We start from the raw sequence: 20033 nt of genomic DNA, 5'->3' as shown, positions 1-20033 counted from the left end.
GAAACGGTGTGGTTCAGGTTATGTCACATGTTTTTCTCCGGTCCATGATAGAGGCGTTAGCATACTCAAGGGAAGTCATTCTAAGATGCTTTTGGGGATGTGAAGTGGTCCTCTTCTGGGCAATGCGTAGGGCGCCTGGATTGCCCTGTTGATGTTCAAGGTGTGCAGGATAGACAAGGATGTGGAGCACCGCGTCGACGCGTCAAGCCGAGGCGCACGACTCCAAACGTCATACATCGACTGTACGCAGTAACTTTCTCTCCACACACAGTCTTTGCCCTCGAGGCCATCCGCACGTCTAGAAAGAGCTTCCCAATAGGCGAGACGTTATGTTACGACGCACAATCTTGCAAGCGACGCAGCATCGCATAGCTCCATCCTCTCGAACCTTCGCACGCAGACAATTTGCAACCCAACCCACTCCACCACCAACGTCCGCATCCCGCATCGACCGCTTCAACCGCCGGCTGCCCAAGTTCCTGCACAAATACACGTCCGCCCTCGCCTCCGCGCCCCTCTCGCACATAACCTCCTTCCTGATCCTGCACGAACTCACCGCCATCATCCCCCTCTTCGGCCTCGCAGCCACATTCCACTACACGCACTGGCTGCCCTCGTGGTTCGCAGAAGGTGCATGGGTGCTCGCCGGCGTCGAGCAGTTCGGCAAGTACTTCAAGCGCAAGGGCTGGATCCGCAGCGAGGACGTGGCGGAGGCGGAGGCGGAGGTCGAGCTGCGCAGGAGGGATCATGTGTGGAATCTGGGCGAGGGCGGAGCCAGGGTGCTGGTCGAGTTTGCCACGGCGTATACGATTACGAAGGTCTTGCTGCCTGTTCGGATTGTGTTTAGTGTCTGGGGCACCCCGGGGTTTGCGATGTGGGCGGTTTTGCCGGTTACTAGGAGGTTCAAGACTGTGTTTGTGAGGGCGAAGAAGCCGGATGTCAAGCAGGCGGCTGGTACTGGGGTGAGGGAAGGTGGGGCTGTGCCGTTGAAGGCTGCTGAGAAGGTTACGAAGAGTTAGAGATGGATATCATGAGATTTAGCATGATCGAGTGATGGAAGCGCTCCAGATCTCGATAGGCGATGATGAACCACTTGCCTTCAGATGTCGTAGTACGAAAAGGAACGACTTGATAGGAGCTTGGAAAGAGTGCTGAGTGACCACGTGCACGAACACCCGGGTAGAGTGGAGCAAGCACTTGTGGTGAAGGCGTGCTGCCGAGCGATACGTAAGATACGTAAAGCGCGGTTTGGCCTGCACTCCATACTGATCGTCCGAATCCCCTAAACATTCATCCAACAACGCATCCGGCATGTGCTTCGACGACAGCACCAGATACACCACGAGAACTCGCATTGAGAATGGCGTGCGCTTCAAGGAGGAAGTGGTCGCGCCTCGTCATCGAAGCTCCTGGCGCCGCAGGTATGGAGCTCGTTACTATCCCTCGAAGTACTACACCCGCCCTCCTCGGAGTCACTGCGTAGGAGGTGGCATGTCCTACCCTGCCCGCTATCCTGCAAACGTTAGCTACCCTCGAGCTGTGGCTGCGACAGCGATAGTGCCTCGAGGCTATGGAAATGGTGCTGGAGGGTATATGTCTGGTGGTCGCGCTCTGATGCCGAGCTCGTACAATATGGTAAGTGTCACCACACTTTCTTTTCTCTCGTTTGTTTGGTCTCCGTCGCGCTTGCCCGTCCCACGCCGTTTGTCCACGTGCAGTGACGAAGATTGGGCCTTGACCGCTGTTGGACGGTGTGACTCCCCTTGCGCACGACACAAGTCTCTTGTCTGCCTGAGACTTGTTCTCACCTGCCTTCACCTCGCCTCACTTTGCGCCTTCTCTGCCACGAGCCATATTCTCCGCCCCACACACTTCCACCATCGTCCAAACACTTCCACCACCACCACTCGTCGAATTCCTCAGAGCCTCGAAAAAATGGTCACCGAGGGCTACCCAAAGCCTCGCCATAACTACGTCTACACGCCTCGATACGGCCAGCGCGGCGTCCTCACCTACGCAGGCCAGCAGGCAAACGGCGCTTACCCCTCCGGCGTTGCAGGCGGCGTCATGTCTGGCTACGGCTACGGCTACGGCGCTGGAGGTATAGGCTATGGCGCTGGCGGTGTAGGCTACGCAGGCGGCGCATACCCGGTATACAACACTTCAACTTACTCTTACCCCTACTCCGGCGCCAGCTACTACGGCTCGAGTTACTATCCAAGCTATTCCACCTATGGTGGACTTGGAAGCTACTACAACTACGGACTCTATGGCTCCATGTACCCACTTGCTAACTTCTATGCTCCATATCAGAGGTCTTACTACAATACGATGCCCACGTACGGTCAGACAGCTTACGTCTACCCACCTGGTCCGACTGCGACGACGACGACCTACCACGTCACCAACAGCCATGCCGGAGTCACTACTGCGCCACCAGCTCCAATGAGGACGGCATGCGCACACACCACCACACGCGAGGACGTCCAGATGGAAAACAGACGTATTGCGACCGAGCGCGGCGCATACAGCGCTAGGAGGATCAAGCCTGCCGATGCTCGCGACGATGACCCTTTCTGGTGCAAGGAGCGCAATGGCGAGTGGCATCTGAGGACCTTTTACCAGATCGAGAACGAGTGCTACCCGGGCCAGTGGCTTATGGATGCGGAGAAGGGCTTCCTCGTCTTCCATCGCGGTTGACACCCCTCTTTAGTCTTCTGAATGGGCCCTTCGACTGTTGGATCTTCGGCCGCAATCTACTTCAATTTCCGATACCTCGACTCCATACGAACTCCCCCATAGGCCACCCAAGTGTGACATGGCCTCTCCTATCATCACCACAATATCCCTCGCTGCAGGGCTCTCCGCCTACGACACCGGAGGCCTCCAGAACCGGCACCGCTTTGACGGAGGCTCGTGAACGACTTCCGACTGGCGTTTGGAAATTGACTGTACAGCCGGCTGCTTGCTATACTAAATAAATTTGACACACTTGTGTACATTCCAATGTGACGCCGTTGATGCCTGTCCTCCTCACCTTGGTATTGGTGCAGCCTGCAGACTGAATTTCGCCCCTCTCCATTGCGACCATTCTCACTTCAGTTCTTCTCACCCTGGATCGTCGCAACGATCTTCCTCGAGTGCTTCATATCCCTAAACTCCAAATACCAGATCCCCTGCCACGTGCCCGTGTTCAACCTGCCATTCGTGATAGGGATAGTAACACTCGCGCCAACAAGCGCAGACTTGACGTGCGCAGGCATATCATCGCTGCCCTCTGCGTCGTGCAGATACAGCCCCTGCCCTTTCTTGTCCTCCGGAACGATTCGGTCCAGCGCCGTGCTCATGTCGGCGCGCACATCTTCGTCCCAGTTCTCGTTCAGAGAGAGCGCGCACGATGTGTGCTGGATGAACAGGTGCAGCAGCCCAGTTTTGTAATTTTTGATTTCTGGCAGCTCCTTGAGAATCGTGTCGGTTATTAGGTAGGAGCCCCGGCTGCGTGAGGGGAGGGTGAATTGTTTCTGGGACCTGTGGTTGCGTCAGTTGGTTGATCGAGAGATTTGGATTGTGTGATTGGGGTCTTGAGTAGGTTCGTGGGTCGATCGAGGGGATTGGAATTGTGTGATCATGGTCTTGAAAGGGCCGGGAGGACGGAGACGTACCAAGACATTGTCAGCGGTGCTGTGCAGATGTTTGGGCTCGAGCAGAGTACGGTGCTGCGGGGCGCTGCGGCGGGGAAATAGTATGCGGCGAGCGAGTTATAAGGTGCCCAGAGGATGGGGATGAATGTTCCGGGGAAGAGTGAGAGTAGAAAGAAAGTTGCTATTAGAAAAGTGGCCAATGGGGAGATTGAGGTATGTTGTTGTGGCATTGCAGAATTGCAGCCTGTAGAAAGAGGCGCGAAGATCTGATGTCATGGGTGCAGGTGGGGCAGGCGCCAGCGGCTGAGACGAGCGCCCAATATCCAACCTACATCACTTTTCCTCATTCTCTCCGAGAAACGAAAAGAGTCCACAAACACATGGCGGGTAGAAGACAGCTATCAGCAGTTTGGCAGCTCTAAGGACCAGACTGATCAATTCATCCACAAGGCTGAAATGCACATCTTGATACTGGACAAGCTGCGACAACAGCAGCCGGTTACTTAAAAGTCCAATGTTGATCGACGCTTCCGCAATCTCGAATATCAGCAGCTTCTACAGACACCTCAAGACGCAATATTGATGACCAGATCACTCGGACTGACCCACGGCCCACCTATGGGTTGATTCAGAGGTGAATGGGCGACGGAAGCAAGAAACATGACAGACACCTACCCGGAAGCCTACGTTGTTCTAGAAGCTACAGGTGCAAACGATTTAACCGAAGGACTTTTGATCGCCGCATGCAGCCTGACGATATAACCTCCCGTATCGACTCTGCAACCCCCATTGCGGTCAGGGCAAGAATAGCAAACACTCATGATCCATTCCAAACGCGAGGACTTGATCAGTACTGTTGATTTCGGGCAGTTTCCATCTCATATCTAATCAGATTGTCTCTCTACGTCTTGCTGTGTGTCTTAAACAACAAGCAAGCTTCTGTTTCTACTTCCTATAGATAGGTAGGTTCTGCTCGTAGGTAGAGGATATACAAATCATATTATCTTGCACCTGGCGCTAGTTCAACAAGTATCCACTATCTAAAAAGGGATGGCCGTTGCCGAAAGGCTTCTGGCTGTTCGGACCATAAAATTTGCTAATCCTAATGACAGTACAGCACTTCGGTGTTGAATGTCCCTCACCATATTATCTAAATGGCGATCTTTTAAATACAAAAGGGATGCCTTGCCGGTAGCTCAGCGTATGCTTCCACTTGGACCTGGAAAATACATCGCGGGTATGTTGGAAAAGGGTATCGTCAATCAACTATGTTGAGTATATGTAGGGCCCGGAAATGCAATTATAGTAGCAAAGACTGGAGACCCCAGTCTTCGACCTACATTTTCTTGGATCGCCTGTCCGGGTGCGGTCGATTACTTACCATTCTATAGTCGGGAGCGAACTTGCGTCCTTCTTACTGCCAAATGTTTTCCGGTGTCGGGCGACGTTTACGGCCAAGTTGAAGAAGCCTCCTTGCGGAGGCGGGACCAAGTCATACAAGATTTGGATATGGTGTCAGAATACTGGCCAACAAACCTACGGAATGCTTCAGAGCGCAGATGCAACAGATCTTCGGAGTAGCAATATATTTCGATGGGATGCCCAAGATTCCTCGACTCAAAAAACTCACAGTTGATCGGGAGACGTGGTTTAAAGGCTTAGACAACGTAAGGGATTGGGGCACAGTATTATACCTTGGTCTCGTCCGGGATCACAGAGTTCCTCCACTGCTCCTGTTGCAGCCAGCGACGGATAAGGTTGTATTCGAGCGCATAGGACTTGTAACTAGGTTTCCTAGTGGATGGTCCGATCAGCTCGCAACTGATCGCATTGTGACAGTCGTGTGAGGGAAGTCAATGGGCCAGTTTGTGCAGCGAGCTTGGTCTCGGAGGATACTCGAAGATGGTATGATGAAGTCGGCGAGTATCGAAACGAATTCCTTTTGTCGCTATGGTATCTAAGGGAGTTTGCACACAATTTTAATATTCTGGGTCGTGAGCAGGGCTATTATGAATTCAGGGTCTCGGTCATCTGGAGCTTTACAAGGTTTCTCGAATGAATAGTGTCTTTTTGATTCAGTGAAATGCATGTCCAACTTCAGCATACCCAATCCCTACGTCCCCTCGTTGCTTACCAGAGGAAGCTCACCGTGCCCACTGCCCAGAACATCGGAAACCGAGAAGCTTACACCGTCGAATGCTCCTTAAATGATCTGCTGGTCGGCTTCGCCATGACTGTTCAGGTCGGAGACGCCAGTCTTGCCCCGGTGAACATCCTAAAGTGTTGCGACGCAATATGCACGTTGCGCAAGACTGTTTATTTCTTTCGGACAATCAGATAGCTCTCGTCACAGTCGTGCAGACCAACCAACACCCGCGCTATAACAAACACAGGAAAAAGTGACATCCTCCGATATAGTACCAAACTAAATCTTGAAGGCCATGGTACCTCTAATGGCTACACAGTATACTGTCTGCGCCCCGAACAACATCATCAACCGCGCGAACGCCCGTGATCCTAGTTAGAGCTCATACAGCGGTGGCAACCTATTTTTCCTGTGTTGGCGGCGCATATGACGTTTGAGTAGCAAGTCAGGGGTACGACGAGGATAATTGCGGCCGGGCCTGTGGATTCAGTGAGCAGATTAATGGAGGAAGCTGTGCCCTATGCCTTTCTGCAACTTGTCTGGGTGCGCTGCCCTTCACAAGTCTCCAGATCTCCCGAATCAACTGAGCTCTGGCCTGCAATTATTGTTGCACATGTCGAGGACTGGAGCATTTGAACGCACACGATAATCGCGGTCGACTAAACTCGCCTTTGACTGCTCTCATCTGCGCAAGATCTTCGTTCAGCCTCAACTGCACGTGATATTACTTACCACATTTGCATCACAATAACTGAATAAGACGATCCAATGGTGGTCAACATTCCATTCCGTTCTTGCAGTACATATATACAATCACACGCTTCTTCGATTCGTCGATATTGCTCACCGTTGCGCCAGAGGCTCATTTGTGACCTTTTGTGCCTCGTTAACCTCAGCGGCGTTGCCCTTAGGTCCGAGCGGGTATGAAAGCTGGTCCGCAGGAAGGGACTCGAGATGTGCGCGGTGGTGCTCGTGCGCCTATATTGTGTTAGCTCTCAGCTTCTCAAACTAAATGACCTGATTCTTCATTTCTGGAGGGTTGACGCACGAAAGGAAGACCACAGTATGTGCACCAGCAGATCTGGGGCTTGTCGGTGTTGATGAAGATCCTGGGGTGGCCGAGAGGGCCGCCTCCACCGTCGCAGGAGACGATACGCTCGTGCGTCCAGCGAACGGGCTGCTGGTGGATGAGGTCGATAGCGGCGTATGGGCGAGGCTGCGCATAGTTCGTTAGCAATTGTCCTATCACTCCCTTCAACCGTCTGTCTGCCGCCTTATGCTCCACCCCGCACAAACCTTCAATTGCACCTTCACCGCGCCAGTTGATCTCTATGACGTACCTGGTCCTCAATAATGCTCTGCTCGAACCTCGGTCCGCTCATAGCAATCTCCCTGGGCTGCTGGCTCCTGCTCCAGATACCCTCACGGTTGGGAGCTTGCTGCTTCCTCAGCTTCTCGGCCTGCTCGACGCTCTCCTGCAGAACCTTGTCGAATGAGCCCTCCGAGGAGGTAGCGGTGGCATTGGTCTCGGAAACGGTCTGAACTTCTTGGCGCGCGACGGGGTCGTTGGCGGGCACTTCGGCCTTCTTCTGCGACGAGTAGGTGGCCCGGAAAGTCGGCTTGGCTAAGCGCAGGGCGCTGCGCGCGCGGAGGGTTCGTGAGAGCATTGTGTGGTGTGGACGGGCGGTCGACCGGCTACAGGTGCTGAGGCAGGCGTCGTGAGCTATGATGAGGTTGCTGGCGTCGCGAGCGCCGGTGCCAAGTGCGTTATGTAAGCGCGACGTTCATTGGCTCCGTGACTGCCACAATCAAAAAAGGATAAGTTACACTTCCCCCAAAGTTTCAGAAATGAAGACAACGGCTAATCGTGCCAAAACGTAGATTTCACTCTCACACAGTCATCAATAGTGACCATGTTGTAGTGGAAAGCCATCAAAGTCCCCAAGGCTTCCCATTCACGCGGACATACTTTCAGTGCAGGGAGAGCATTTGCCAGATACACAAGAAGAGAGCATTGCTAGTGTTCGTTTTGTAAGACCTATACACCCTCTGGACCGCTCGTGCGAACACCCATCATATTGCAGAGGCTACCCGAAGATTATCCGGACATCAATGATCGGCTCTCCTCGACACCCGGATCCATCAGTATATCCCACTTGAATCCCCCAAACATCGAACTCGAAAGACGAACTAACTTCCAAACCTCAAAATGGTCGCATCAATACCCAACGACATCTTCCAATTCGGCACCATCTCCGCAGTCGCCGCCGGCTTCTCGCAAGGCCAGCCACGCACGTGCGACCTCACGTCCCATGGCACAGACGGGATCGGCAGCTACGAAGACGGACGTCTGATGATTCTGAATAACGGGGAAGCTTTCGCCCTGTCGTACGACAACAGGGCCACCCCAGCGCCCACAGACACTCGCCTCCCCTTCGCAATGGTCACCATCTTCCGCCCCACATTCCGCATGGAAGTACCCTTGCTGGACATGGAATCTCTCGACGACCTCTTATCATCTCCAAAACTAGCGCACGCCAGGGCTGTGAATACCCTTGCACCATTCAAAGTCGTGGGCATGTTCAAGAGCGTCGAGTTCACGGATGGAGGAGAGCAGAGCAACTTGAAGGGCATCATTTTTGGGTATGCGGTGCCGACCTGGATGAAAGGCATTTGTGGGCCACGGATACATGCACATTTTCTGGCGGACTCGGGGGAGGTAGGGGGCAAGGTTGAGAACTTCGAGACGAATGTTGCAACGTTGAGTTTTGCGAAGACGGGGAGGTTTCATTTGGGCTTCTCTCAGAGTCCGGACTGGGAGGATATGAGGTTGTAGAGTACACTAGATTTGTTTCGCTGAACGGCTTTCTCGTGATGACCATTGGACAACACACGATATCTTGAGGTTTGAACAATTGTCCGGATTGTAGTCCATTCAACGCACACCTACGGTCTCTAATCATCGCACACATTGTACCTATACTGACCATCAGCGTGGCCAGAACCCAGCCCCACCGGTATTTTACCGGGACATCATCGGTCTTATCACATCTGGCTTACTTTCATGACTACGCACTCAGCTGTGGCCATATCAAGTATATCGTACGGGTGAGTCAACAGTCAACACAATTGTTATCCAGCAGAGCGGGTCATCGCACTTATTCTCGCTAACACCGTGGCACAGGCGACTACAGTATAGACGCCACTCTTGGTATTCAGAACTGGTAAAATAGCGCCCAGCTCATTGATGTGTGCTTTGGGATATCGATTCAGACTCTTCAGCCAGAGAAACAGCCACCGGAAGAAACACAGAAAAAGGTGTCCAGAAGTAAGGAAGCCCAGACAAGCGGCGATTTGGCGATCTTCACGAAGGCCCCGATGGTGACATTGCCTTTGACGTTACGGCCACCACGCTCAAGGCGGTTCCTTGCGATGCGAGCATCGGCTCAGTCAGAATAAACTTACATATTTGGCTTATCTGGCGTGCCAGGAAAAACACAAGGCCGAGAAGTCCCACATGAATGGTAAGAATGGCGAAGGTGATGTGCATCCAACGCCATCCAGCCAGCCCATGAACACCGTCGAGACGCGAAGTCGCTCAGATGAATCAAGGCAGCTATAAGAGTACCCAACGTAAGTCTAACATAGATAATACTACCGCGGCAGCTAATCTCATCATTACTGTATCAGGATCGTATTACATGATCAGCTGCACGATTTTGCTTTAAGCGCGATGAATTAGATGTAGTTGATAGCTGGGGAAATAGCTGCTTCAAACAGTCCCACCAATAATCTGTACGCTACAAGCTCTGCAAACGAGTGGACTCAATACTGAAGCAGGACGAGAATGCCCTAGGATACGTGTAGGAATGAGATGCGGCAGAGCATCGGAATACGTGTGAATAGATGCATAAACGGCAGTTAAATAGCACAAAACCGATGACATACATAAGTTGGAGTCGAACCGGCTGTATTGGTTGAATAGCATTGATCCAGTGATGGACTATAGAGGCCGGTAGAAGTACTATATATGTGGGTGGCTTAAGGTCACCTGACCTGGCAATCTCCCAGCCTCAGACAAGCTGAAGTAACGAATCTGCTACCACTTGCGGATTTTGCTTGTTGCATACATATCGGTGTTATATCTCGATGGTATTTACCTCTGCAGCCCAAGGCATGCACTTCTGCAACCCTATGTATGTCCATTTCCACAAAGCCTGGTCCAATCGCAAGGAAATTTGATGCCAACATTGTCGCTTGTGCGCAAGCCATGCAGCGCTCGAGAGGCAGGCCAGTTGGTACAATACTTCGCAGTTACAGGGTAGTGGGCACGACAGCCAAGCTGACTGCCACATGGCACATACCGTCAACCTGTGGGGTGAAGGCGTGATTCCCACCATCATGCCGAGCTGCGATGGCGGAAGACTAGAGAGATACCGAGCACGGGGCGATAACGAATTCAATCTGGCTCGGAATTGGGCCGCGAGTGCGTTCAGCTGATCTTTAAAGCCGACATGGATGGGCGCCTCATGTATTCACATTGTTCGTTGTTACAGAGAGCAAGCGATTCTACTCCTCCCACCAATCATCTCGAACTAACCCGAATCGTCATGGCGTCCAACGTTATTCCCACCGACACACTCGGCAAGACGTCACCATCAACAGATTCGACGCGACGCGTCGCGCAGTTGACAGAGCATCTCGCGCCTGTAAGCGAGACAGAACGAGTCAGCACTCATCCAACTCTACCCATCGGATATCCTGTCTCGCGACTGCGATTGGACTCCAGCCACCACATAGATGACATTCGACCGCTGAAGGTAGCCGTCATTGGCGTACGTACCGTATATATTCAGTGAATGTTGAACCCTCGGGCGCTAACAGTGTGTAGGCTGGCCTGGCGGGTATCAATGCTGGCATCCTGCTCCCGGCCAAGGTACCAGGTATTCAACTCACGATCTTCGAGAAGAACAACGACGTAGTGAGTCTCGCTATTTAAAAATTGGTCGACATGGTCTGACATTCTCAAGAGTGGCACTTGGCTAGAGAATCAATACCCTGGCGTTCGTTGTGACATACCAGCACACGTCTACCAGAGCACGTTCTCGCCCAACACTCAATGGTCAGAGATTTTTGCCAAGGGTGCTGAAATCAGAGACTACTGGCAAGCAACAGCTAGAAAGCACGACGTTTACAAATACGTCAGGTTACGACATCGTGTTGATGATGCTTCATGGGATGACGGAAAGTCTAAATGGAATTTGGAAGTCCACAACTTGATCGACAACACTACCACGAACGAAGACTTTGACTTCGTGATTACAGCGATCGGGCGATTCAACGCCTGGAAATTGCCAGACTACCCAGGTCTTGATAGCTATAAAGGGCATCTGCGGCACACCTCTAACTGGGACCCAACCTTCGATCCCACTGACAAGAAAGTCGCGGTCATCGGCAACGGAGCCAGTGGGCTACAGATAGTACCGCACCTGCAGCGAGTGGCGAATCACGTCACCCACCTGGTTCGTAATCCCACTTGGATTGCCACGTCTTGGGCTGGCGATGAGAGAACTTTTGAGCCTCAGCCGTACCCACCGGATCAACTGGAGTCATTTAAGGATCCGGATACGTACCTCAGATTCCGTAAAGACATTGAAGAGAGATATTGGCGGCACTTCCGTGCTATGGTACGAGGGTCTGAGGAGAACGAAGGCATTCGCGAGACGTTCATCGAGGTGATGAAAGCGCGAGCTGCAAAGAAGCCAGAACTGCTCGATGGCTTGATTCCTGAATTCGCGCCACACTGCCGAAGACTGACTCCAGGACCTGGCTACCTTGAGTCGCTTACCGAGGAGAATGCAGAGCTGGTCAAGACGCCCATCAAGCGATTTACACCCACTGGCATCGAGACGGTCGACGGCAAAAATTACGACTTCGATGCTATTTTCTGTGCTACTGGTGCCAATACCGATCTTGTACCACCCTTTCCCATCAAGGCGCGCGGAGTTGATCTAAGCAGAGCTTGGAAGCCGGATGGAGAGTTTGGCTTTCCATACACATACTTGGGAGCTGCAACACCGGGCTTTCCGAATCTATTCTTCCTCGCGGGACCGCATGCAACTGGTCCATCTGGTACCGTACCACAAGCTGTAGAGACAACGATCACATTTTTCGCAAAGGTTCTGCGAAAGGTCTCCTCACAAGGCATCAAGTCAATCACTCCATCGAAAGAGGCCGCGGATGATTTCGTGGACTACTGCGATGCTTTCTTTCCAAGTGTGGTCTTGACAGACAATTGCTCCTCCTGGAACAACGGTGGACTTCCAGGACAGAGAATTCACGGCCTGTGGCCGGGTTCTGCTGCTGCGCTTACGCTTGTGCGGCGCGACCCCCGTTGGGAAGACTGGGAATATGAACACTTCAACAAGCAGAACAGGTTCGCATACTTTGGCAACGGATACACCAGGGGAGAGATCGATGAGACCTCTGATCTTGTGTCATATCTCAGAGCGCCTGGCCAAGAGCCGGAATTGAAGGACGTGCATGAGAGTTGGTGGGATCTCCCTGGGGCAGTCAAGAAGTCGGCTTAATTCCGCTTTCGACGCTTCGTCTCTGGGCAGTTTTCGCAATAAGATTGCCTACAAGTTCACAGTTTGTTTCTCAATTTGCCCGGTGTATCGGTGTGCTTCTACGATGCTCGTGTGGTTCCAAAGACTCGGCAGCGAGTGCATGCCCAATCAAGTAATCCCGTTGCAGCATTACGTGGCCACTAGTACATTCATTGGTACCGAGATCACGACATTCTCTCTGCTGGAATCGTCAGCGTACTCCCGCATGAATCAGTTGTTCGATGTTCTTATCTACATGTGGTGATTCGCAAATGGCAGGGGGGATGGCGTGCTACCCCATCAAACTACCAACGCCCACGTTCTGCCGCGGAAGGCCCGTGGCAACGTCAAACGACAGTTGGGATTACTTAGACGCGATACACAAACATCTGCACCGAGCACCGGCGACATGGCGTCCGGGCCGTACGGTACTCGTGCGGAATCCTAGCATGCATGTGCGTGCTTACAAGCCGTTGGCGTATGATGCCTTCGGTACTTGCTAGCCTGTTGTAAAAGCCTCCCGGTACCGCGAGAAGATTGCAGCACCTGATGCAGTATATGAAAGTCCATCCTTCCACAGCTCGATCGGCATCTGCAGGTTGAACATCGTCGGACATGGCTTCTCAGAACTCATCATTGGAATCTGGCAGCGATGTCGAGGTCGAAAGACGCGACTACCCAAGTATGAGAAGCCTCGTACCCCACAGCATGCTCTAAGCTAACACACACAGCAAAATGGTATCGAAGCACGTTCTTCAACATGACCATCCTCGGGCTTTGCAACTTCTCTGCTCCGGGCATTTGGGGCGCGATGAACTCCCTCGGCGCTGGAGGAGCACAATCGCCCCATCTCGTCAACGCTGGAAATGCTCTGACTTTCTGCTTGATGGTGGTCAGCTGCTACTTCAGCAGTGTCATCGTGCACTACATTGGGATCAAAGGGGCGCTGATCTTTGGAACGTGAGTCAGTGTGGACGAGAGACGATAACGCTCATACTGACAACATACTAGTCTTGGATACGCACCATACGCAGCAGCTTGTGAGTATGAATTCCATACTCCCTCCAATAGCTACTGATCTACGGCAGTGTACACGAATAACCGCTTTGGAACAGAGTGGTTCATATATCTCGGAAGCGCACTGTGTGGTATCTCCGCAGGTGTATTCTGGATGGCTGAAGCGGCCCTAGCGCTTGCATACCCCGAACCCTGGAACAAAGGCAAAGCGCTTGGCTACTGGCTCACCTTCCGTCTGGGTGGTCAGATCCTCGGCGGCGCAATCAACCTTGGTCTCAACGCAGACCGCGATCAAGCCGGCAGCGTGTCGTACACAGTGTACCTTGTCTTCATCGCCTTGCAGTGCGTCGGGCCCTTTGTGGCTCTCTTCCTGACCAAGCCCAACGATGTCCAGCGCAAGGACGGCAAGAAAGTCGACCTGGCTATTCTCAACAACCCCTGGTTCGAGATCAAGGCCACGACCAGGCTGTTTTTCACGAGGAGATATCTTCTCACTGTGCTCTGGATCGGACAGGCAGTCTTCTCGGAGGCCGTCTACTTCACCTATCTAGCTTGTAAGTTACACTCGCGTGGCACAAAATTGCACTGGCTGACTGCAACAAAGTGTGGTTCTCCGTCCGCTCTCGAGCTCTGGGCTCTTTCTTGTCTGGCATCGTAGCCGTCATTTGCGGCAACCTTCTCGGGGCTTATCTGGACCGGACATCCATCTCCCTACGCTTCCGTGCCCGCAGCACATTCTTTTCCATCGCCGTGCTGCAGGGCGCATGGTGGTTGTGGGCGACCGTCCTGGCGACTGAGTTCCGGTCTACACAGCCCACATACGACTGGTCATCTTCCGGCTTTGGTCGCGGCTTTGCCGTCTTCATCTTCCTGACCGTCGGGTTTCAGCTCAACTACCTCTTCCTCTACTTCTTCATCGGGCAGCTCGCGGAGAACGAGCCAGAAGTCATTCGCTACGCTGCGCTGCTAAGAGGCACCGAGTCTGCCTGGCAGGCGATCAGCTATGGGATCACGTCCGTCACCGTCTTTGCCGAAGTCGGCGCGATATACTGGAATTTCGCGCTTTGGGCTGTTGCCATCTGGCCAGCCTGGCTGGTGCTCAGGGAGTTTGGCGAGAAGAAGACATTCGAAGATGCGATCGATTCCAAGGGGACGGTACCGGTCGAGACGGCTGTCGTTGAGTCGAAGCACGGAGGTACAGACCTGCGTTGATGAGAAGCATGGGGACCCATTGGTCTCGAGGAAGATGTAGATTGGGCGACGATCAACCCAGCGTGGTCACTCGCGAAAAGCTAGAATAGCCACGTACTAGATTTATTCTATCTTTCGACACATTAAGATAAATCAAGACGGTATGTTGATGGGTTGCGCTCTTCGGAAAATGAATTGTCTCTTTCAGTGGCGCATTACTGTAGCGTCATTGGTAACTTATAGGCATTCTAGTCAATATCCGTGCTAATAAGTACAATACTCCAGCTGTCCAACGGCTAGAATATTGTAAGATATATCAGCTCGTACAGCAACTAATCTATAAGTTTTGAAGTATGTACCGTGGGCCAGTGTCTACGTCTCAGCTCAATTTCCGGCGCGGAGAAAGTATGCAAAGGCAGTGCTCATCCTAACCCCACACAGCCCGTTTTCATTTGTTCCGATAGTCTTGTATTTACAGAAAACGCCGATATTGCGCATGAGACAGAAACGAGAAATCCAACTATTGCAAGACAGCCACAAGTCTCCCCCCACTAATCTCCCTCCTCCTCATCCTGTCCAGCCCATCGTTGATCGCGCCCAACCCCTCCACAGTCCCCACAACATCCGGCGGCACCAACAAGCCTTTCACAAGCAAGCGCTCGCACCACGCACTCAGCGCCTCCCCAACCTCCGGGATCTCATGGAACAGCTTGATCGGCACATTGTGCAGCGTCACGTCCTCTGGGATATCAGTCTTGGGCAGCCCCGTCAGTCCGACCAAGTGCGATCGAGGCGCTTCTTCTGCGGGCTCAAGCGGCGTCGATGGCGGCGTGGGGAGCTTGGAGTCCTTGCGTTCGTAGTTGCGCGCTTCTTTCGGCAGCGAGGCGATCGAGGACGAGGACGATGCGAGCGCGCGCAGTAGCTGCGCGGCCGAGTCTTTCCCCGCCGTGTCGAAGCCGAAGCGCGCACCGTCGCTTGTCGCGCGCTTGATGATTGCGATTGCTCGCTCGGGATCGTGTGAGTCGACTAGCAGATCTGCGCGTGTGGTTGCGTGTGACGACAGGCGGATCCCGTGCTTTGCGTGGTCGACGACGGACACGATCTTCAAACCTGTCAGTCTCGCAACCTGCATCGTGAGGTGTGCGCTCGTCGAGCTGCCGCCCCAGATGACCAGGTAATCGCCGGCTTTGGCGCGATCGGCCTCGCAGATGTTTTCCAGACACTCTTTCCTGATGTCCGCGGGCAGTCTTGCGGGATCGATGCTGCGCACGATGCTCAACAGATCGGGGCCGTCTTCGACGCTTTCAAAGCTGACGCCCATGCAAATGCCTAGTGCCAGCACAGCGGATACGAATGCAACCCCCAATATGCTTCCCGACTCGGCCGAGACGCTGTGCGGTAGTCGTATGGTGTTGAAAGACGAGGCTATGGTGTACTCCTGAAACGCCGCTTTGCGCAGGTCGCGATAGTCGGTTGACGGGATCGTCACCACATCGCCTTCGCGTATGCGGGCGTGTGGAGTGTTGGGAGCCTTGACAACGACCCCGGAGAGTTCGCGGCCGGAAATGAAAGGGAACACGGGCACGCCGAAATTGAAGTCACTGGGGAACTGTCAGCATATGTGATCGGATGGACGTTAACAGGGGATATAAACTTGCGGTGACTTCCAGTCTATCGGGTTCAGTCCAGCAGCAGTGACCTTGACCAGCAGCTCCGTGTCGTTCTGGATCTCAGGAACAGCATGGTCAGAAGCCACCTCATATGGCTGGCGGATGGCATGCAGCAGCAAAGCAGATTGTTGTTCCGGACGGGCCCCATCTACTGCACTGCGCTGGAACTGATCCTGTGCGTCATCGGTCGTCCTCTCTGGTGTTGGAGTTTCCGGCTTGATCTGCGTCGGTGCTTTGGAAATGCTCTTGGGTCGCCAGCGCCAGGGAACCATGATGATGTGGGTATGAATGAGTCGAAGAGGTCGTGTGTTGGATATTCCAGATTCACGCGTTCAAAAAAGCCCAAGAAAAGTTAGAGAGGGCGCAAGATGCGACTTTGACACAGCCGCCTGGTCCTGACTACCGAAAAGGCAGTCCCGGATAGCCGACTTCGTCATCCTACCGGAAGGTCAGCGAAGAAGCTAGCGTACAAGTACATGCATACTTCACGCGGTCGCTCGGCGTCTACGGCCTCTTCGCGGGGATCGTTCTGTCGGCATTGTGGGCCCCAATGGCGTGGCATTCACCTTGGTGGAGAAGGCCCGCTAGAGCCCGACTACAGCTTGGGTAAATTGAGGGACCTTACAAGACGTGTGTCAGGGACATAGCGCTTCCCGACGCCATGTTCTGGTATTCGACGCTGATTTGCGCTGGCGACGGCAGATAAGCGATGGCGTGAATACAGAACGAGATGATGTGCTTGCCCCATCGAATTGTAGCAACATCAACAGCGACATCGGATTCGCATGTACATAGGTATGCAAACCTCAGTAGGGGCAAGATAATTCAACTCGAGAGCACGACATCTTCCTGGAAATATACGGAATCATGGTGCCCCAGAAGAAATGGATCGTGAACGCGTTCGTGGAGATGTGTAAGTCGACATGCACGTGACCGCGCGCCAACGCAACGTCATCCCCACCTTCGCTGTACTTGCCCGCGAGGCGGATACTGTCTCCGGTTCATATTGGTGGCGATACATATTAGCAAACAATAGACTGACCCCAAACAACCAACAGGCAGTGGCCATCAGTCGCCTGGACTATGGAGACATCCCGAGGATCACTCGCACGAATTCGGCGATGTCCAGCACTGGGTTGAACTGGCAAAGCTGCTAGAAGAAGCTAAATTCCACGGCATATTCATCGCCGACGTGCTCGGTGGCTACGACGTTCGTACTGATCGGCGCGCAGTGTGAGAACAAGCCCTAACCAAGCTCAAGGTATACAACGGCAACCTCGACGCAGCGCAGATCTCTGGCGCACAGTGGCCTGTCAACGAGCCGCTTAGCGTTGTGAGCGCAATGGCAGCAGCGACCAAGAGTATCGGGTTTGGCGTGACTGTGTCGACGACGTACGAGCAGCCTTACCACCTGGCTCGCAGACTGTCGACTGTCGATCACCTCTCGAAAGGGCGACTAGGCTGGAATGTAGGTTTGCAGCTTGTCACGATGAGCGCGAGGCTGACGTGCCTGTAGATTGTGACTAGCTATCTCGATTCGGCTGCGCGCAACATGGGCTTCAAAGAGCAGCTTGCAGTGAGTCCGACGAGCATATCCGTGGCGTCACGCGCTAATAACAGTAGCACGACGAGCGGTACGCGCAAGCCGAGGAGTACGTGAAGGTCATGTACAAGCTCTTCGAGTCTTCGTGGAGAGACGACGCGGTGGTGCTCGACCGCGAGAAGGGCATTTACACCGTCCCCGACAGAGTCCGCGAAATCAACCACCGCGGGAAGTACTTCACAGTGCCTGGGCCGCACATCTGCCAGCCAAGCCCGCAGCGCACGCCCCTGCTGCTCCAGGCGGGCACATCCAGAGCCGGCAAGCAGTTTGCAGCCGAGAGCGCAGAGGCCATTTTCGTGAGCGCTTTCAGCCCTTCGGTGCCCGCTAAGAGCATCGCGGAGATTCGAGAGCTGGCCGCAACGCAGCATGGGCGCGACCCCAGCAACATCAAGGTCCTGGCTCTGGTGACTCCGATTATTGGTCGGACAGAGGAAGAGGCGCAGGCGAAGTTGGCCGATTACAGAAAATATGCTTCGCTGGATGGCGCGCTGGCGTTGTTTTGTGGCTGGACGGGCATCGATCTGGGCAAGTATGGTGACGATGAGGAGCTTCGTGAAGTCGAGAGCAACGCGGTGAGATCAACTGTAGAGGCATACGCAAAGTTCTCCCCCGGGACATCGAAGTGGACAAAGCACACGGTCGCGGAGCACGTGAGCATCGGTGGAAATGGTCCCATCATCGTTGGCACCCCGGCTCAAGTGGTGGACGGACTCCAGACCTGGGTCGATGAGGCTGATGTCGACGGGTTCAACTTTGCCTACGCTTTGTTCCCGCAGTCTTTCAAAGACATCATCGAGCTGCTGCTCCCAGAGTTGAGGGCGCGAGGCTTGTTCTGGGACGACTACGCCGTCCCTGGAGGCACGTACAGGGAGAACTTTTACGGGAAGCCGGGGCAGACAGGTCCGTTGGACGAGCACATCGCATCAAAGTACCGTTGGAAGGCCGGTGTCGAGGCCAAAGACCATATCATCCCTGAGTAGGAAGCGAATGCAAAGGATAAGGATCATGTCGATGATGAAATGCGTGCTGCAAAGTCAGAGACTGGCGTTTGAAACGCGTCACTGACCGGACTGTGCTGACTGACATGCGTACGTCGAATCAGATGCTTTACGTCGAATCAGATGCTTTACGTCGAATCAGATGCTTTACGTCGAACCAGATGCTTTACGTCGAACTAGATGCTTTGCGTTGAACCAGATGCTTTACGTCGAACTAGATGCTTTACGTCGAACCAGATGCTTTACGTCGAACCAGATGCTTTACGTCGAACCAGATGCTTTACGTCGAACCAGATGCTTTACGTCGAACCAGATGCTTTACGTCGAACTAGATGCTTTACGTCGAACCAGATGCTTTGCGTCGAACCAGATGCTTTACAGCGACATTAGCCGCGCACAGCATCAAAGCGATGAGCGGCAAGTCAGCCAGAAGAAAATAGCAAATCTCTGCCCGTTTGCACACAAGAAACATGGAGTGTATCGCTTCGGAAGTCCAGCTGCTGCTCTCTATGCAACAAGCGTCGATCCAATAGCCATCACCTTCACATCTCGCAACACATCACATCGTGTTGATCTGGTACCCCTTGAGCCAATGGTAGTTGCCAGAAATGCACTGTCTGTGCGCCACCTCCTCGTGCTCCCAGGTGTGGGATGGTATCGCACAAGGTGGAATGTTACTGCCAAAGTATCCTTTGACAAGTCGTGTTTTCACATTGATCAGCCACATGCCTGCAGGCGCTCATGGCTGAGGGAATTCAAGCGGCACTTGACGCTACGCCGAATGGAACGGGGGAAGGCTGGGCAGCTGGTCGCAAGCAATCGCGCGGATGAGGGTGCGTATGCCGTGGTACAGGGGATGGTCGGATGGGCTTTGGACACGCGAGTTCGATGCGGGTGCTGCCCAGCACGGCAAATGGGGTGATGCAGCCTCGCGCACCAGCCTTGCGACAATCACCGGAGACTTTTCCCCTGTGGTTTCCACGGCTTCGATTCGCAACTCAACGAGGCGTCGCTACGATTTGACGCCAACCGATATTTTTCTTGGCGTCATATGATCAATGCAGGTACGCGAGCCTGAAGGAAACCGCGACGCATCCATCACTCGGGGGTTCCTTGGCAGGCTTTTACTGCATCAGTGTTGTTCACATTGGAGCTTGTC

General features: G+C 53.5%; 10 protein-coding genes across 10 annotated transcripts; 7 read left to right on the top strand and 3 right to left on the bottom strand.

Moving 5' to 3' along the window:
* Positions 1-329: 329 nt before the first annotated feature.
* On the top strand, positions 330-1019 carry M421DRAFT_8287 (uncharacterized protein; the record flags this gene model as incomplete). The annotated part of the gene is made up of 1 exon (XM_033597539.1): positions 330-1019. One exon carries the CDS (start codon positions 330-332, stop codon positions 1017-1019), a length of 690 nt encoding a protein of 229 aa, XP_033445278.1.
* Positions 1020-1311: 292 nt separating this feature from the next.
* Positions 1312-2700, top strand: M421DRAFT_71202 (uncharacterized protein; the record flags this gene model as incomplete). Its single annotated transcript, XM_033596769.1, has 2 exons — positions 1312-1625; positions 1851-2700. The coding sequence occupies 2 exons, from the start codon at positions 1312-1314 to the stop codon at positions 2698-2700; spliced, it is 1164 nt and encodes a 387-aa protein (XP_033445277.1).
* A 195-nt stretch (positions 2701-2895) lies between these two features.
* M421DRAFT_400984 (UPF0047-domain-containing protein) lies at positions 2896-3871 on the bottom strand (the record flags this gene model as incomplete). The annotated part of the gene is made up of 2 exons (XM_033590211.1): positions 2896-3521; positions 3653-3871. 2 exons carry the CDS (start codon positions 3869-3871, stop codon positions 3099-3101), a joined length of 642 nt encoding a protein of 213 aa, XP_033445276.1. The 3' UTR covers positions 2896-3098.
* Positions 3872-6556: 2685 nt separating this feature from the next.
* Positions 6557-7507, bottom strand: M421DRAFT_424247 (NADH-ubiquinone oxidoreductase). Its single transcript, XM_033593694.1, has 3 exons — positions 7128-7507; positions 6836-7003; positions 6557-6765 (listed from the first exon to the last, which is right to left on the bottom strand). Exons 1-3 carry the CDS (start codon positions 7452-7454, stop codon positions 6631-6633), a joined length of 630 nt encoding a protein of 209 aa, XP_033445275.1. The 5' UTR covers positions 7455-7507; the 3' UTR covers positions 6557-6630.
* A 138-nt stretch (positions 7508-7645) lies between these two features.
* M421DRAFT_424245 (alpha-acetolactate decarboxylase) lies at positions 7646-8786 on the top strand. The gene has a single exon (XM_033593693.1). The coding sequence runs from the start codon at positions 7997-7999 to the stop codon at positions 8621-8623; it is 627 nt and encodes a 208-aa protein (XP_033445274.1). The 5' UTR covers positions 7646-7996; the 3' UTR covers positions 8624-8786.
* A 1611-nt stretch (positions 8787-10397) lies between these two features.
* On the top strand, positions 10398-12377 carry M421DRAFT_71061 (FAD/NAD(P)-binding domain-containing protein; the record flags this gene model as incomplete). The annotated part of the gene is made up of 3 exons (XM_033596760.1): positions 10398-10622; positions 10679-10768; positions 10818-12377. The coding sequence occupies 3 exons, from the start codon at positions 10398-10400 to the stop codon at positions 12375-12377; spliced, it is 1875 nt and encodes a 624-aa protein (XP_033445273.1).
* Positions 12378-13010: 633 nt separating this feature from the next.
* M421DRAFT_8282 (uncharacterized protein) lies at positions 13011-14624 on the top strand (the record flags this gene model as incomplete). The annotated part of the gene is made up of 5 exons (XM_033597538.1): positions 13011-13077; positions 13127-13355; positions 13407-13435; positions 13484-13966; positions 14017-14624. 5 exons carry the CDS (start codon positions 13011-13013, stop codon positions 14622-14624), a joined length of 1416 nt encoding a protein of 471 aa, XP_033445272.1.
* Positions 14625-15123: 499 nt separating this feature from the next.
* On the bottom strand, positions 15124-16835 carry M421DRAFT_103406 (GroES-like protein; the record flags this gene model as incomplete). The annotated part of the gene is made up of 3 exons (XM_033586900.1): positions 15124-16204; positions 16262-16446; positions 16758-16835. 3 exons carry the CDS (start codon positions 16833-16835, stop codon positions 15124-15126), a joined length of 1344 nt encoding a protein of 447 aa, XP_033445271.1.
* A 305-nt stretch (positions 16836-17140) lies between these two features.
* Positions 17141-18856, top strand: M421DRAFT_94996 (dibenzothiophene desulfurization enzyme A; the record flags this gene model as incomplete). Its single annotated transcript, XM_033598257.1, has 5 exons — positions 17141-17186; positions 17332-17483; positions 17535-17741; positions 17790-17849; positions 17897-18856. 5 exons carry the CDS (start codon positions 17141-17143, stop codon positions 18854-18856), a joined length of 1425 nt encoding a protein of 474 aa, XP_033445270.1.
* An 80-nt stretch (positions 18857-18936) lies between these two features.
* Positions 18937-19964, top strand: M421DRAFT_267174 (uncharacterized protein). The gene has a single exon (XM_033588748.1). The coding sequence runs from the start codon at positions 19017-19019 to the stop codon at positions 19794-19796; it is 780 nt and encodes a 259-aa protein (XP_033445269.1). The 5' UTR covers positions 18937-19016; the 3' UTR covers positions 19797-19964.
* The last annotated feature ends 69 nt before the right edge of the window (positions 19965-20033 follow it).

Source organism: Didymella exigua, assembly GCF_010094145.1.
Source record: "Didymella exigua CBS 183.55 unplaced genomic scaffold M421scaffold_33, whole genome shotgun sequence".
NCBI classification, from domain to species: Eukaryota; Fungi; Ascomycota; class Dothideomycetes; order Pleosporales; family Didymellaceae; genus Didymella; species Didymella exigua.
The sequence above is the reverse complement of the archived record's forward strand: the minus strand, read 5'-3'. Positions and strand labels throughout refer to the sequence as shown.